The sequence below is a fragment of the Mytilinidion resinicola genome, assembly GCF_010093595.1.
Source record: "Mytilinidion resinicola strain CBS 304.34 unplaced genomic scaffold BDZ99scaffold_12, whole genome shotgun sequence".
Classification (NCBI taxonomy): Eukaryota; Fungi; Ascomycota; class Dothideomycetes; order Mytilinidiales; family Mytilinidiaceae; genus Mytilinidion; species Mytilinidion resinicola.
In genome coordinates, this window is record NW_022985448.1 from 959,902 (window position 1) to 975,696 (window position 15,795).

At 50.6% G+C, this 15,795-nt stretch overlaps 8 protein-coding genes across 8 annotated transcripts; 2 read left to right on the forward strand and 6 right to left on the reverse strand.

Annotated features, from left to right (window-relative positions):
* Positions 1–558: 558 nt before the first annotated feature.
* Positions 559–1,677, forward strand: BDZ99DRAFT_419591 (uncharacterized protein). Its single transcript, XM_033716896.1, has 2 exons — positions 559–743; positions 802–1,677. The coding sequence occupies exons 1-2, from the start codon at positions 712–714 to the stop codon at positions 1,292–1,294; spliced, it is 525 nt and encodes a 174-aa protein (XP_033575423.1). The 5' UTR covers positions 559–711; the 3' UTR covers positions 1,295–1,677.
* A 30-nt stretch (positions 1,678–1,707) lies between these two features.
* On the reverse strand, positions 1,708–4,752 carry BDZ99DRAFT_534601 (uncharacterized protein; the record flags this gene model as incomplete). The annotated part of the gene is made up of 10 exons (XM_033726539.1): positions 1,708–2,021; positions 2,073–2,155; positions 2,204–2,472; positions 2,522–2,610; positions 2,661–2,894; positions 2,943–2,981; positions 3,032–3,492; positions 3,546–3,645; positions 3,696–4,248; positions 4,297–4,752. 10 exons carry the CDS (start codon positions 4,750–4,752, stop codon positions 1,708–1,710), a joined length of 2,598 nt encoding a protein of 865 aa, XP_033575424.1.
* Positions 4,753–5,642: 890 nt separating this feature from the next.
* On the reverse strand, positions 5,643–6,388 carry BDZ99DRAFT_464337 (uncharacterized protein). The gene has a single exon (XM_033720287.1). It carries the CDS (start codon positions 6,321–6,323, stop codon positions 6,036–6,038), a length of 288 nt encoding a protein of 95 aa, XP_033575425.1. The 5' UTR covers positions 6,324–6,388; the 3' UTR covers positions 5,643–6,035.
* Positions 6,389–7,699: 1,311 nt separating this feature from the next.
* On the forward strand, positions 7,700–9,406 carry BDZ99DRAFT_445947 (putative gram-negative bacteria binding protein; the record flags this gene model as incomplete). Its single annotated transcript, XM_033717950.1, has 8 exons — positions 7,700–7,933; positions 7,983–8,367; positions 8,421–8,469; positions 8,524–8,610; positions 8,664–8,850; positions 8,910–8,999; positions 9,060–9,160; positions 9,215–9,406. 8 exons carry the CDS (start codon positions 7,700–7,702, stop codon positions 9,369–9,371), a joined length of 1,290 nt encoding a protein of 429 aa, XP_033575426.1. The 3' UTR covers positions 9,372–9,406.
* A 206-nt stretch (positions 9,407–9,612) lies between these two features.
* BDZ99DRAFT_370060 (uncharacterized protein) lies at positions 9,613–10,077 on the reverse strand (the record flags this gene model as incomplete). The annotated part of the gene is made up of 1 exon (XM_033714802.1): positions 9,613–10,077. A coding segment is annotated over one exon (465 nt), but the record flags the coding sequence as incomplete, so codon positions are not given.
* Positions 10,078–10,515: 438 nt separating this feature from the next.
* BDZ99DRAFT_391201 (kinase-like protein) lies at positions 10,516–11,232 on the reverse strand (the record flags this gene model as incomplete). Its single annotated transcript, XM_033715716.1, has 1 exon — positions 10,516–11,232. A coding segment is annotated over one exon (717 nt), but the record flags the coding sequence as incomplete, so codon positions are not given.
* A 1,723-nt stretch (positions 11,233–12,955) lies between these two features.
* BDZ99DRAFT_489129 (ras-domain-containing protein) lies at positions 12,956–13,691 on the reverse strand (the record flags this gene model as incomplete). The annotated part of the gene is made up of 3 exons (XM_033722960.1): positions 12,956–12,983; positions 13,040–13,545; positions 13,611–13,691. The coding sequence occupies 3 exons, from the start codon at positions 13,689–13,691 to the stop codon at positions 12,956–12,958; spliced, it is 615 nt and encodes a 204-aa protein (XP_033575429.1).
* A 585-nt stretch (positions 13,692–14,276) lies between these two features.
* BDZ99DRAFT_464339 (alpha/beta hydrolase fold-3 domain-containing protein) lies at positions 14,277–15,454 on the reverse strand. The gene has a single exon (XM_033720288.1). The coding sequence runs from the start codon at positions 15,330–15,332 to the stop codon at positions 14,379–14,381; it is 954 nt and encodes a 317-aa protein (XP_033575430.1). The 5' UTR covers positions 15,333–15,454; the 3' UTR covers positions 14,277–14,378.
* Positions 15,455–15,795: the final 341 nt, after the last annotated feature.

A 15,795-nucleotide genomic window follows, 5' to 3' on the forward strand; every position in this document is an offset into this window, starting at 1 on the left:
GCCAGAGTTCGACGGCCATTGCCGCTTTACCGACATAAACGCGAAGAAGTGCATCTGCGGGGCCGAAAGGGTGTGCCAATGCGTCGCGAATATCCTACAAACCGCTAGAACGAACCACCTCGGGGTGCCGGTTCAGGAGCTGAATTTATCGAGCTGCCGAATCGTGGAGCCCGATCAATGATTCTGACAGAGTAGGGATGTGCTTGGAGCACCCCTGGGTAATACAGAGGAATCCAGTGATCGATGACATCTTTCGTTGCTTCTAATTTGCAGCATGGAGAATCGTGTATTGACATGTTAGGAAAAGGATCGAGGCGCCCCTGAGCGCTTGATTCGATAGCAGAGGTCGATGCCACGCCCATGAGCCCGTGAATCGGAAGCATAGGAGTTGTGCATTGACAGAGCAGCAGCAATGCGGAGGAAAGCTCCGACTTCGCGCGCGGAGGACGACACGGAAGGGACGTCGAGGAGATAACTAGTTATCAACCTGACCCTGCTGATTCAGCAAATGCAAGAGATATCTCAAACCTCGCGGAAATTTCCGGACGCCCTCAACACCACGAGATCGTCGCGCGCCATCCTGCAATCCAGCAAAGAACAATTGACTATTTGAGGCACAGTCTAATGCTCTGAAGCCCCCCTGCGCAATCCAACCGCTCCCAGCAATTCCCTAACGGCAATTGGCCTCCTACTCCTTCCCCAACCTTCACCATGGTCCGCTTCGGCAGGAAAGAAGTCTACCTGTATGCACAACTCTAAGAATTCGCATCTACTACGTTCTCCTTGCCTAACTGCCCACAGACCCAACGCGGTAATAGCGCTAATCAAATCCGAACACCTCCCCGCAACCCACGCCAAATTCCGCGTCCCCCTCACCTTCTCCAAGCTCGACCTGCGCGACTACCTCTTCCACGCCTACGGGCTCCGCACCGACAAAATCCGCTCCTACGTGCAACAGCAGCGCGTGCAGCACGACCGGCCCGACGCGACCGTGCCACAGCAGAACAAGTGGTTCCGGCCGAAAGCGATCAAGCACATGACGGTCGAAATGGACAAGCCGTTTGTGTGGCCGGAAGATCCGGAGAGCTGGGAGCCGTGGAGCAAGGAGATTTATAGTCAGCTGCAGGACGATGCGGATGGGAGGGACAAACCGGCGACCAAGATCAAGGAGGCGAGGGAGGAGGCGCAGACGTTGGCGAAGCAGGCGAGGGAGTTGTTGCAGGGGAAGAAGCGGTGGAGGCCGACGCCTGTGGATGAGGTGGTGGAAGAGGTGGATAGGGATGTTAAGATATGAGGAATGAGGAATGAGGACGGATGTGGGAAATGGTGCAACGATTGGGTGCTTCACAGTTGTAGATGGCTGTTAAGTAGCAGTGTATTTTTGAAGAGGTGTGTATAATAGTGTCCACAGCACGAAAATTCACGGGGCATTTGGCATCCAGCATTTGGCAGGAAAGATTTGTGAGTGTCACTCTTCACTAGGAAGGCATACGTGGAACACGGTGCTATGTCTGAAAGATCATGTGGATTCGGGTGAAGTTCTCAAAATCTCCATTATGTTCACTCTTATTTCCAATCTGCACATTAACTATCCCTGACCTAACCAATGAAACGAACGTACTCCACCATTCAAACGTATTATGTCCGGGTATCCGTCATAAACGAACGACAGAATACAGCCGAACCACCCCCTCGATACACTCCTTCTTACGACCCAAGTATAATAGGCAACAACGGCAACAGCACATGCGCACCAACCTGGTTCGCCAAAGGCACAATACTAGTGAAGTCTTCGATCCTCCAGCCGCGTGGCGCACCTACAGCAAGGTAGATCATACCGCCAATAACAGGTGCCATGGCGAGCAACATCCATTTGAAATTCTTAATGACTTTGTCGACGCTGATGAAGAAGCCAGTACCTTCGAGTTCTTTGGCAGTGGAGGTCCATTCCATTGGGAGGGAGAACAGGTGGGCGAGAAGCGCATGGGATATGTGCCAGGACATGCCGCCGAAGAAGATGACTATCCGATTTCAAGATTAGATCATGAAGGCAAGGGCGGCGGAGAACTTACGGAACATGGGCATCCATTTGACGCCTTCAAGTAGGGCCCAGAAGAAGTTCTTATCGCCCATGCGGTGACGGAACCAAGCAAAACTGCCGTCTCTTAGGATCTGAATGTAGAAGAGGCGGAAGAAGACTTACCAAATCGGAGAGATGATGTTGAACACGAAGAGAGTGCCCACTAACATCTTCCAGCTGGAAAGATAGTAATGGTCCAGAGTGGAGGCATACCACCCAGTGATGATGTAGTTGATGATTGACAGGGGAAGCGCTGCTCCGATGGCATAGTACGTTCCGATGTACCCGATTATGGTAAACTTGGAAGAAATCTTCATATTTGACCAGAGGAAAGTGCGGAATAGCTTCGTGAACGGTCCGCGCCAAAGCCAGGTATGGATGGGGTTAAACATCTGCGAGGTAGTGAGCAAAGAATCAGATCGATGATTCTAGTATGCTCACAAGCTCTGAACAGCCATAGGCATATTTTTCCCATCTCAGCAATTCATCGAAAATGGTTAGTGAGACACCTTCTTTGAACTTGCCATGATCTATACGCTTATCAGTTGGCAATCACTTCATAATTAGAGGTATGAAATACCGTAAGTCGCCATTCGGACAACGAAACCAGCGATTTGTAAACGCAGGGAGATATCGAAATCTTCCGAGACGTGGCTTTCACTCCAAAATTTATCTACGCCGTTGTCTTGGAACGACACACTCTGCACCGCTTTCCAGCGGAGGAAGGCATTATGGCCTACAAAGGGTGCATAATCACCACTTCCAACGGCATGGCGGATTGAAAGGTAAACAAGGTTTGTAAAGTACGTGATCGCTTGGTTAGAGTTAGTGGAATCGTGGAGAGGATGAGAGTTGGACGAACCGTTTTCAAAGATGGTATGGATTACATGCATAACGCCACCTAAAGCAATTAGATAATTTATCCAAGGAGTACGTGCTGGATTGACTTACTAGCATGTTGAATGATGGCGACATCAGGACTCTCGGCCATCTCCATAGCCCCAAGAGCCAAGCAATCGACTGGCACTCGAGTATCGCAATCGACGAGCAGTATGATTTCTCCTAGCCTGATGTTTCCAGAAGCTTGCGTGCGGCCTCCATCATCGTCCATAATCTTATGCAAGGCCTGCTCGTACATATCGTTCTCCTGTTCGAGAGTGATATCTTCTTCCGCGCAGCGTAGCTCATCAGCATGAGCTTTGAGAAGCCTCTGCAGCTCGTCTTCGACCCGAATGCTGAAGTTGAGACAGTAGTTCAGATTGGACGCTTTCTTGAATTTACCAGGTCTCACGAAGCCGTCTTTACCATGTGGGGGTCGGGAACACCAGCCAATATTGTTGAGCTCATAGAATCGCTTGCGTGCGTCTGCCAGCTCGGGCTTAATAGCTTGCATTCCATCTTCACAAACAAAACTATTTCTCATTAGCACATCGTAGAAGCCAACTAGAAATTCGAACTAGCTTACATAGAGGCTGTTCCGCCCTCGGCTTCATACTGCTTAATCGCTGCCATCAGAGAAGTTACGGTCGGTATGATGACACCTTTCAAGCCTTCTTTGTAAACTGCTCAAGCGGTTAGTGGCACTTGAAGATATTGCATAGGGGATGCCACATACCTGGCATCTGTATACTGATGTGCGGTAAGTCCAAATTCCGGTGGCGTTCTCTGCGTGGCGCACGCGATGAATAGTACTTCGAGTTACCCTGTTTTGGGTCTTGAATAGGGCCCACAAGCTGGAAAAGCGACCCGATAAGGACGACGAAGAAGAATAATGCAAAGAAAACGAATAGTGGAAGAGTCGCAAGTAAAGCAAGACGCGATAGGCCAACCGATCCCAATGTGCGGATCTCGACGACGATATGCTGAACAGCCAGACTTTCCACACAGACAAGCAGACAGACGGTCATGCCAATCATCAGACTGTGAGTGAGCAGGAAAGGTCGTTTGGGAATCTTCATAGCTTCTTCGTCGTCAATGTCGAGATACGTTCCATCTTTCTTCTCAATTTCTTCAATTTCGAATCCTCGCGCAATGATGTTGCTCTTAGATCCTTTCTCGCTTCGTGAGTTCTTGCCATAGATACTTGGAGTTGTGTATCCGGAGTCACGACCTGTTGTGGGTCGGAATGTGTGTCGGCGATCTTGTTCAGGAATTGCTGCACCCCAAAGCTAGATACCATTAGCTCATTTCAGTAAAGATACAGACACATCACTCACGGTTCCCATAATCTTACTCTCTACATCTACCCCTTGGACCATCAAGTCTTCTGCAGTATGGCTCCACACAAGCACCAGTCTTTCCTGACGAACGAGACACATGATATCTCTCCGCCTCACTCCAGTATCGTTCCTAGCGAGCTCGCGTATGCTATTGACCACTGGGACGGTCAAATTATACGGTCCGAGAGTCAGTTCGGTGTCGTTCTTCCCTACTCGAGAAAAGAGGGGTGAGCATATCTCTGAAGACATGGTGAACGCTACAGCAAGGTTGAGCTTCTCGCACACAACCTTGAGCTCTGGGTTGACATCTTCTGGCTCTGAGATGTAATGGACTGATTCGTCGTCTTCAACTTGCATGACTACTCCTAGATGGTCATACTCCGACCCTCGTAAGCTTTCATCTGGCTTCAACCATCCTTTGTCTAGGACTCGGCGATATATAAACTTAACCATCTGCTCCAGGCGTTAGCAAGCTCATTACTAAAATCTTATCGCTATAGCCCGACTACCACGTTGAATGATTACACACAGATAATCCCGTCCATGTGTCAAGCCTTGTCGAGCCTTGTCAAGCCTCCTGAACAAAAGGCCAAAATCACATCGAGCAAGCCGAAAATGGACACCTCGGATTATTGGGGACTTTACTCACAACCTCATGGCGAGAGACTCTATGGTCCTCAGGCGTCGGAAGAAGTGTCCTGTTCCGTGAATGCTCGGGCCTAGAAATTTTCTGTCCCACAGCCACAGGATATGTAGGCATTGAGCTGCCAACTGGAGGCGGTATCGTACCACTCATCGTGTCCTTCAGGTATGATGCTGAGTGTAAAAAACGCAGAAAATGAAAAAAAAGGAGAATGCAAAAGTACCGGGAGAACGTGAAATGTAGAAGACGGCCTGAAAGATGTAGTACCGTCTAGCTCCACAAGACAAGGCTAGTAAATGGCAGGGCACGTTGCGGACGTGGACATAGCTGCCGCTCGCAGGTTGTTGATAACTGAGAAATAGTCCCGAGGTCTGTCATAATCAACCCATCAGCACCTGACGGAAGAGACGCCTCAGTCATGGCTGGACAAATCCCAGCCTAGCCTCGTGCTCCAGGTGGGACCGAGGCGCTCTGCAAAGCTTGACCTTAGTGATATGCAGCTTCGGCGACGTCCCCGGTAGCCGTCCAGACATAGCCGCCGTAGAAGCGAGAAATTGCTGACAGAAACAGAGTAAGTATATGATTTACAAGTCATCGCATTCAATGAACGGACCATGGACGGAGATTTAGGGATCGGGCAAGGCTGATGGAGTTAGGGCTAGTGCTTGTCTCACAAGCATGATTCGGGTACAGTAAAGCAGGGAGAGTAGTGCTCATAGCTTGTTCTCGTGGAAATCATACAGAAATGAGCCTTGTGAGATCCCACCTTGGCATCACATTCAAACTGGTGAGACAGGCACCCATGCCCCTACGGAGCTACCTGAAGTGATTGGCCTAAACCGAAACACTGAAGTAAAAAGGTAGAGCGGACCGTCCCGAGTACACAAAGATGAGATGTCTAGTATCAAGAAGGAATACAGAGCAAAGGGAGACGTGCAGTGAAGATGCTAGTTAGTGGCCGAATTTTGCTGGTAATTCGTGTCCACTCTTAGAGGCGGTCAGATCAACTTCCTTCCAGTAGCTACAGTAAGCCTCCAAAATGCAAAGGAGACTCTAATTGGTTGACTGATGCCAGAAAGGCTACACGGCGCGGCTACGGCGTAGCCGAAGTGATCTCCGACTGGTGTAGGACAGGCAATGGATGTTTAAACAAGGCCAAGATGAAACGTTGAGAATCATTTCTGTTTTGATCAGCTGCTAGGGTGACGGAAGACAGATATTTCCTGACGATGCAGCTTGGCGTCTCTTTTTGGCAGTGAATGAAGGTACACATGCCCCGATTCGCGTGGAACAACGGAGAGACCCTAGGAATGGGACGGGACGAGGCGCCGAGGAGCTGGAGATGGGCCAGGCTGGTTGCGCAAAAGGACCCTAGTGTCATCCCAGGCTTGCTCACCACGATACCCGTTATTGCGAGATTTGGATGGTGAATGGGAGAAGACAAGGAGGCACAGGGAGCGGTGAAAGAGTCTCGAGGGACTCTAGCGCCAACGAGGTTGAATTAAGACTTTCCCCGCTGGGGACGACCCACAAAAACATCACGGGTCATCCACGCGCAATTGGGCTGAGATGTAGGAACACTAGGAATCCTACATTTCGCGACCCTGGGTCCAGCCCACGCATTCTTTCCCTTCACACTCGTTGGTTGACGCTCCAAGCGCATAGCGTATCGGAACAGCGCCGCTCGAATAGCCTCTATAAGAATACAGCATGGCCGTGTCGACTGGATGCGAAACCGCAGGACTGTTCATCCTAGCTCAGACCCTTCATCGAGGAAAACTCCTTCAGGGTTCGCATTGCGCGTACACGTGTCCCAGGAGGCCCCCTGGAAGCTAACTCCATCCCTCTGCTAAGCAGGGTCCTGAATTCAGACTATCGATAACACTAATCGAATCGTCTATCATCGATTCTAAGCAACCTTGTGCTCGAAATATCTCCACTTGAGCGCTATCATCATCATTTTCACGGAAAAGTTCCAAAATGCGATGAACACTTGAAAAGTCTGTCGCTACCCTTCTATCAGCCGTAGACTAGTGGGTGATGCAGTCGTCGGCTAGATTAGGACGTCTGACTCTCCTTCGAGACACTTTAATTAGAATCCTGCAGTCGGCCATGTCTCTATCTAAACCACCCTCAACTCCGAGCGATCGACTTTGGGGATGGGACCGCCTGGCACGAGCGACTCTCAACCCCTGAAACAGTACATCTTAACCCCATGAACAGTGCTCCTCAACCGCCATTCTGTAGTGACCGGTGTTCATCTTGTCATTCTTTAAGAGTCTTCTCCCTCTCTCGTCACGAACCTTTGCTTGTGTTCCAGCGATCTTGAGTGAACTCCACTAGTCAGATATCTCTCTTCTCTAAACAAGGATCTGTCTTTGATCGCCAACGTTTTCAGTGATCCGCGATATCCGATATGCTAGTCAGATATTGTCAGATACCTGCTATAAGGCTCTCCACCTCCGCATAAATCTGGTCTTGATCGCCACTCGAGCAGTTAAAGGGTGCCCTCTAACACGTAAACGGTCGCCGTTGCGTGTTCAAACTGGTCACATGGAGCAGCACATGGAAGAACAAAAGGAGAAAAAACCCGAGTGGGTGCCCAGGTCTTCGCCGCAATTGCACGTTAAGACTGAAAATCCTTTCCAAACGCCTCAGACTGTATCCGTTGCTTCCGCACCTTCGGCCTCTGGGTCGTACTTCTTCACTGGTGAGCGAGCTCTCTTTTCTGCTGTACTGTCAACTCAGCGAACAATCATGTTTAAGGTTGAAAGCTTACAGATCATTGCCACAGAGCAACAGGCACCGCCTTTGAAGCAACGGAAGTTCAAGAGCGCCAGATTAGTCGGAGAATACGAGAAACCATGGACAAAGGAGAAGGAACTACGGAAGATATGGGATAAAGTCATCTTCTTTGGATTCCTGATTGCTGGATTGGGCATCGGAGCTTACATCTGCTATGATGGATGGCGGAGTGTGCCCCACGACAACGTGAGTACGACTACACCTCTCTGTGGCGGTATAGTTGAAGTGTCTCTAGTATTGTCCGCTTTTTGAAGACGACTTCACAAACGGAATAAACCCAGAACACTGGAATCATGAGGTTGAGCTCGGCGGCTTCGGGACCGGCACGTTCGATTGGACAACTTCGGATCCCAGGAACTCCTTTACTGACTCCGAGGGGCTCCATATCGTCCCTACCTTCACTGTCGATACGACCAACATCACCCTAGCCCAGATTAACGACGGCTACGTGCTCAATCTTACAAAGACGGGCGGCGATGGCACTTGCACGAGCGCAAAGAAGATCCCCGGCGGAGATTGCTCAGTGCGCAGTAACGTAACCAGCGGGGCCATCATCAACCCTGTGCGAAGTGCGCGTCTTACTACTCGGGGGAAGCTAAATCTGACTTACGGCAAGATTGGTAGTTTTCCCTCTCTGAGTGAGCTGAAAGGAGCGATACTAAACAAACTGCAGAGGTCGTGGCCAAACTTCCCAAAGGCGACTGGCTGTGGCCAGCGATCTGGTGAGTTTGCATCAAGATCACTTCTCAGCCATCGCTAATTGCTAATTATTACAGGATGATGCCTGAGAAGGACGTATACGGCGAATGGCCAGCGTCAGGAGAGATAGACATCATGGAATCAAAAGGAAATTACGGTGACGAGTAAGTCTGCAGCTTCCCACAGGCACCGATATCAATATTAAACAAATTGCCAGCTACGACGGCGGCCGTGACGAGATCTCCGGAACCCTCCACTGGGGTCCCAAGACCGTCCTCGACCTCTTCTGGAAGACGACCGGCAAGCGCGGCATCCGCCGGACCGACTACTCCAAGGACTTCCATGTCTATGGCATGGAGTGGACCCCTAATTACATCTACACTTATGTCGACTCGCGTTTAGCTGTAAGCTTCTTCCCATTCAATCTCAGTCCACTCTTGCGATTAGTGCTAACGCCTGTCAGCAAACCCTCTTCGTTAAGTTCTCCACTAAGATGGGTAATCTCTGGAAGCGCGGCGGGTTCCAAAATATGTTCGTCAACGGCTCAGCTTTGGTAAGAACACCACAGCCCCCCATTCCCAACACCCCAGCAGCTGACTTGACTTTTCCCTAGAGCGACCCTTGGTCCCAGACCGGCCGTCCGAACACCCCGTTCGATGAGCCGTTTTATCTGATCCTTAATGTCGCTGTTGGTAGTACTACTGGGTACTTCCCGTAAGTTGAATATGAGACGCTCTTTCATTGGCTATCAATTAATGATGGCACCAGTGACCGCCAAGGCGACAAGCCCTGGATCAACTTCTCGCCTACGGCTATGCGAGACTTCTGGAACGCGCGGAACTCGTGGATGCCGACGTGGGGGAAGGGGAATGAGCTTGGGATGACGGTCAAGTCGGTCAAAATGTGGAGGGAGGGGAAGTGCTGAGCATGATACGGTTATGTAGAGAAAGTTGTGTTTCTTCGGCGTAAGGCGTAAATCTGGATACCCTTCAGCCATTTAATCTGTGACTGTAGATAGCTTTTGCGGAGCAGATGGTGAGAGCGATACAAGAGAGATGAGCTGATGCCAATTATTGGTTTCTGTTTCACCTTCGCTTGATGTATGTCATTTGTTGCCATCATCAGGCCATGGATCTTTCCATTCATTCATTCTGGAAGTTCCTTCTATCAAAGTGCGCAAGAATGTGCTCGTTCCTCGAATCCCAAGTAATGAAGAGATCGCCGCAGAATTCGCAGTTTCTCTTGAAACCGGCAACATAGTCTTGCTTTGATTGCTTCACGATGCCTTCAGCATCTTGGTCAGGGTGTTCATGTCGGATGTGGAACAGCAGCTCTTTACGTCTACCGAAGACAACATATTTCTCTTCGCCAGATTTATCCTTGCAGATTCCACATATATAGAACTCCTGTGGTTGATGGGTCTCCTCATGTAGCTTCCAGTGATCCCGAGAATTGGTCCGATAGCCGCATTTGGCTATGCATTCGTAGGCGTACTCATCGCCACTAAGATCTCGATGGAAAGCCCGTTGCCGGCCGCACATCGCTATGTATTGCTCGATCGACCGGCGGATTTCTTGGGGCAGGTGATCGTTGGGTGGCGACGTTTCCTTTTGAGAAGGTGGCGGTGTCTTTGGCACTGTGTAGCCAAGTTCAGTATTGTATGACTCCCACCCAGAGAGAGATGAATTAGACTCTGTAGCGAAAGACTCGAGTGACCGAACGGGGTTGAATATGGAAGGCGGGCTCCAAGGAGAGGTGAATTTAGGGCGATGCCGGCAGCATTCACCTGTCCATTGCTCGGCGTTTGTGAGAAGAACCAGGTCGGGCGCTGAGATTCTGTCGTCGGAGCGAGGTTGTAGCATTGCGTAACACCAACAAAGCATCGCTAATTGATCATCTGTTTGGAGAAGTTTGAAGCCTTGATTACTCCAGCGTCCTGCATGTTGGAAAAGCTGTATGATCCACTGGACTGTCTTATCCAAGTTCACGTGGAATGCTTTTCTCCCCTCGGGAGTTTGCTTAAAGTCGTGAAATGCAGTGAGAGAGACACCATGCTTCCACAAGAGCACTGTGGCCATCTCTAAAAACACGCATCCCAGTGAAAAGATGTCGGCGGCTCTACCACGTCTCTTTTCATCTGCAACTTCTGGGGCACAATACATAGGCGTCTTCGAATCGACCGTGCCCACGGTAGAGCTTGTCAAATCGTCCTGCACATCGTGGGCGATACCAAAGTCGGTGAGAATGATAGTCGCTCCCTTAATGAGGATGTTCGCAGGCTTGATATCCCGATGTTTGATCCGCTCTGAGTGAAGGTAAGCCAACGAGGAGGCCAGGCAGCCAAACCAACACCGCATAGGAGAATCGGATGCCGGCTTAGGATGTCTATCCATATACTCAGCAAGATTCATTGTCGCCACTGGCTGCATGAGGATGGCGAATCTGTTTCCTACGGTGTAAGTTGCCGCTATTCTGATAACGTGTTCATGATCTAGTCGCTTCATAATATCGATTTCGTTGCGAATCCGACGGGTGGTCTCTGCGGAGCGAGCCTTTTGCACGAGAATAGTCTTCCTAGCGTACGTTACTGCAGTCGAACCGTCTGCTTGTTGTGATTTTGCCTCGACTTCATCCACAAATCCATAGTGGCCATTGCCAAGCACATCGATGTGTCTGTAAGGGACGTCCCTGGGACTTTCATAGTCTTCGTGCTGTATGTTTCTGAATACCTGTCGCTCTGGTCCATCCCGAGTGGTTTGAGTCCCAGTCTCTAACGGAAGTTCCATTTTACCGAGTCCAAGGGGGTTACTGGGATTTGGAGTAGCTTTTTGTATCGAGGTTGCAGATTTGCTCTGCTCATATTTCACTGCTGCAGCGACGATTCTTGAAAATGAGACGCCCGTGTGTGACCCTAGGTATCTGGAGTCGCCGGCGCCCTGGTCTCGCACTATCCCGTTATTTGATTTTAGAGGAGCGAGCTTTTCTCCATCATTTTTCTGGTTCTCTTCTGCGCTTTCGGTTACTTTAGCCTGTGACCTAGATCTATATACTTGTGGAGACATGGTATAATCCCAAGCAGATGTTTCCGAAGGCGGATCATGCTCCCTAATTGGCAGTTTTGCTACCCCAAGGGCGGTTGAGATGTCCTGTGTTCTTGATGGCCGGCTTCCCGAGTGGCTGCTAACTCGTCTGCCGCTGGTGATTTGTACCTCAGGTAGAGGCCCTGGAGTCAGCTTCGCATTCAAGCGTGGGATGCTTCCTACGTCCAGTTTGCTCGTTTCTGACGCGTCATCGCCCAATGGAGCTGCATCGGAATGTAGCACCGAGTCTTCAATTTTTCCCTCTTTTAAGCTCCCAGTCCCTTTATTTGGTAACGTGTACGTATTTGTCGATGGAGTTTCCAAGGGAAGCTCCACTGCACTAACTCCTGTAAGCGTATCAAAATAGTACAGCCTTCCATTCGGTGTAGCCTGGGGCATCCAAAACTCAGCTTCGTGCTGTTCTTTGCTCTCAGTAGTCTGGTTCTCTCCATTCAAATCAGTTGCGATCGCAGCCGCTTCGTTCCTAGGAGTGGTGGTGGGAATTGGGGATCCCGAGTCCCGAGGATCCTCCAAACCTTCAGGCGTCGGCCAATCCTGTGAATTTGGACCGTGAAGTGGTGCATTGGGGGTTGGGGGTCGGCTTGGAGATATTTGAAGCTCAAGTGTTGATAGAGGATCAGCCCCAGATATTTGAGTTGCAGAACGCAGCCCCGCTCCTTCAATCAACGATGAAGAGGCGTTGTTTGTGTGGGTCGACTCTGAGTCTGATGTGGAATACTCGCTCTCATCCGGACTGTTCTCGCCTATGGGTTCTGCGATCTCCATGCAATAGTTGCTAGGAAACCATCCTCGAACGCCTTTAAAAACCCCATCCCACCACCCACTCTCTAGTTGTGAGATAACCTGAATGACATCACCTTCTCGGAAGCTCAAAGACATCTGGTCATCAGCATCGTAGTCGAACAAAGCTTGCACGTACGAAACCCCAGCACTGAGCGGGCTTTTCATCTTTTTCTTGGGGTTCGTTGTAGGCTTGCTACCGGGAGGCGGAGGTGGTGGAAGCCATGTCGAAAAGTTGGGCGTCAGCCTGCCGGTTCCTTGATATTGATCATCAAAAGTGGTGGTTTCGTTGAAAGCGTCTAGTATTGCCTGCTGATGCTTGCGTATTGATGGTGAATCTGACGACGTGGTTGATGAGGATGAGCCAGCGCGCGGGTCGTATGGACCACTGTCAGCAAAATCTTCAAACTTATCGAGAAAAGGAGACAATCCAGGTGGATGAACAGGTGGTAGCAGATGCGGGAGTACTCGTTGTGTCTTGCGCCTCGGCCTTGAGCGAAAAGGGGTGGCACCACCACGGAAATCATCAACTTCAGGCTCGTACTCAGGTTTTCCCTGCTCAGCGACAGTCCGGATTTGATCGGGATCGCCCTTGAAGACAGCGGGTTCTGGACTGCTGTCTTCAAAACTATGGCGTAGGCGAGAAAATCGCTCCGCTATAATTTTGACTAGCCCTGAGCGATTACGGGATTTTTTCTGGATGGGTTTTGACAATGCCGACGCTGAAGCCACCAGGAGAGCGGCTGCTGCTCTCTGTTTCCGCAATTCTCGGACCACGTCGTAAAATGCCTTTTCTACATTGATGCAGTTCTTCGCTGAGGCCTCAACAAAATCGATCCCGTGCTCTTTAGCGAAGATATACCCCTCCTGTGTGGAAATTTCTCTTTCTGTAACCCTATCGCATCGGTTTCCAACTAGCATTATTCGTAGTGAGACGGCTTTGTAGATGGATGTCTGGGAGTTGGGGCTTTTGACACGTTCTATCTGATCGATGTAATGGGTCACAGCATGGAATGACTTCCGCGAGGTTATGCTGTATACGACAAGGAATCCATCTCCATCTCTTATGTACTGGTCCCTCAAAGCAGTATATTCTTCCTGCCCAGCCGTACTGAGAACTTCTATCAAGCTTGGTTTCCCGTCGATTACAGCTTGTACTCGGAATGAGTCATCCCCGATAGTAGGATCGTAGGTGGGTACAAAATGGTTCAAGGTAAACTTAAACGGTGTCAGGAACGCTACTAAGTAAGGGGTGGGTGCACCCAAGGCAGGGTAGAACAAACTTGATTGATCAAGGCAGTGCAGTCCTCTCGATGTTCACCAAACACCACCAACTTATCCGTCGGCATCGACCCAGAAGCCATATCGTCTCTTGCAGCATCTCATGAAGCGAGATCCCCATGTGCTAGTGGGGCAGCTCTCGTGACGCGGGGAGACCTCAATGACACGACGAGGATGCTGGAGACGAAAGAATGCATGCTAGCCATACTGGCACATAGATAGCCCCATACTGCCACAGCGACTATGGACGGAACGTGAGTGAGGAAGCAGAGGGCAGCAGGCTGAAATGTGCAACCTTGGAGTCGAGGCTGATCTATGATCTAGGCTAGGCCATTGTAGGATAGCTTCGTGTGGCTGTGTGGCGCGTATTCCGAACCATTAGTAGATACCAGGTAGGTAGATAGGGGCGAAGCGTTGATATTGGAGTACCACCTATATCAGTTGGATATTCACAGACTATTTTGTCCGAAAGCTGATTCTCCGGAATGCCCTCGTGCAACAGAGTCTTTTCAATCTCTGAAAAGCTAATCTTAGGCAACAGGCGGACTTCATGACCCATGCGTTCCACTGAAAGCCACCTAGACTCTTTGTCCAATGTGTGAACAGGTTTCTACAACTGCTTTGGACGTTTTGCTTCGCGTAATATTCAAGAGATATGTAATTATGCATCCGCAACATTAGTGAATCGGGTACCACAGCACAATCTACCATATGCCATTAGCCAAGAGTATCTACAGGTAAGAACCATCCTGCACAACCTCCTTACTAACTCACAACACCCTCTTCACCCAATCCAACCTCGTCGACACAGCCGCTACCGACAGCTTCGCCGACGGCACCAACATATCAAACCCATGAAACGCCCCATCCCAAACATGCAAATCCGCCTTTCCTCCATCCTTCCAAATCGCCCCCGCAAACGCAACCACCTCGTCCCTAAACGGCTCCGCAGAACCCACATCTAGAAAAGTCGGCGGCAGCCCCGAGAGATCCGTCGCCCTCGCCGCCGCCGCATACGGACTGACCCCTTCACTCCCCGCCTGATCACCAAGCAGACACGACCACCCAAATGCGCTCTTTTCCTGGTTCCACGTGCCCACAGTCGCATACTGCCTCGCAGAAAGCGAGTTATTGTGGTCGTCCAGCATTGGACATATAAGGCAAAGAGCGCGCAACTTCGGGCCGCCCTTGTCTCTGACAGTTAGAGCTAGACTCGCGGATAGTCCACCCCCAGCCGACTGGCCCGCGAGCATCAGCCTGTCCGGATCGATGCCCAGCTCACCGAGATGCTCGCCTACCCACTTCAAGCCGGCGTAGCAGTCGTCTAGGGGAACTGGGTAGGGGTGTTCAGGCGCGAGGCGGTATTCTACCGACACGCCTACGGCGCCCACTTGCTCGACCCAGTCGCAGAGAAATGAACTTCCGAGGAAGCGGTTGCCCGTGAACATGCCGCCGCCGTGGATGAAGTAGATGCCGGGTCTTGGCTTGTCGGTGCTGGCGCTGGGCTTGAAGATGGATATGTTGATATCGCCATGAGGGCCCGGGATAGTCCGTTCCTCGAGGGTGATGTGCCTTCCCGCTATGGCCTTTTCCGCATTGTACATGGAAGTCATGAACTGCCGCAACATCGGTAGTATCTCCTTGCTGAAAGTAGGACTAGTGGGCAGCTGAGCAAGAGCCACACTGAGCTCAGCATCGTAGGGCGGGGCTGGGATCGCTGCCATTGTTGCTGGAGATGATTTGAAATTGGTATGTTGTCTCCCGTTGCCTGCTGCCCAGAGGTTTTGGGCTGCGATCGTCGCAACGAGTACATTCACTTGAAGTGTTGATTAGCAATCCATCCGTATTTATATACGCAGTTTGCTGGCCGGTACCGATATCCGAGCCGGCTCTGCAGCGCGTTGCTAGTCTAGACCTCGGGGTTCCCCATGCGGGGTAGCGGCGGACGTACTTTTTCTGACTATGGTAGAAGATTGGTCGAGAAAGCTCTCGGCCGACTTAACTAGAAGGTGGTCATGTCCAATAAAGTTAATACTACAAAAGCGAGACGGAGATCGGCCGTTTGTGGGGCGGATGGCTTTACTATCCGGGAAAAGCCTCAATATAAGTGAACGATGAAGCTGTGCTTCTCGAAAAACAAACTCCCATGGCCCGTCAAAGCCCTGTAGAAACGGCGCAAAAATCCAA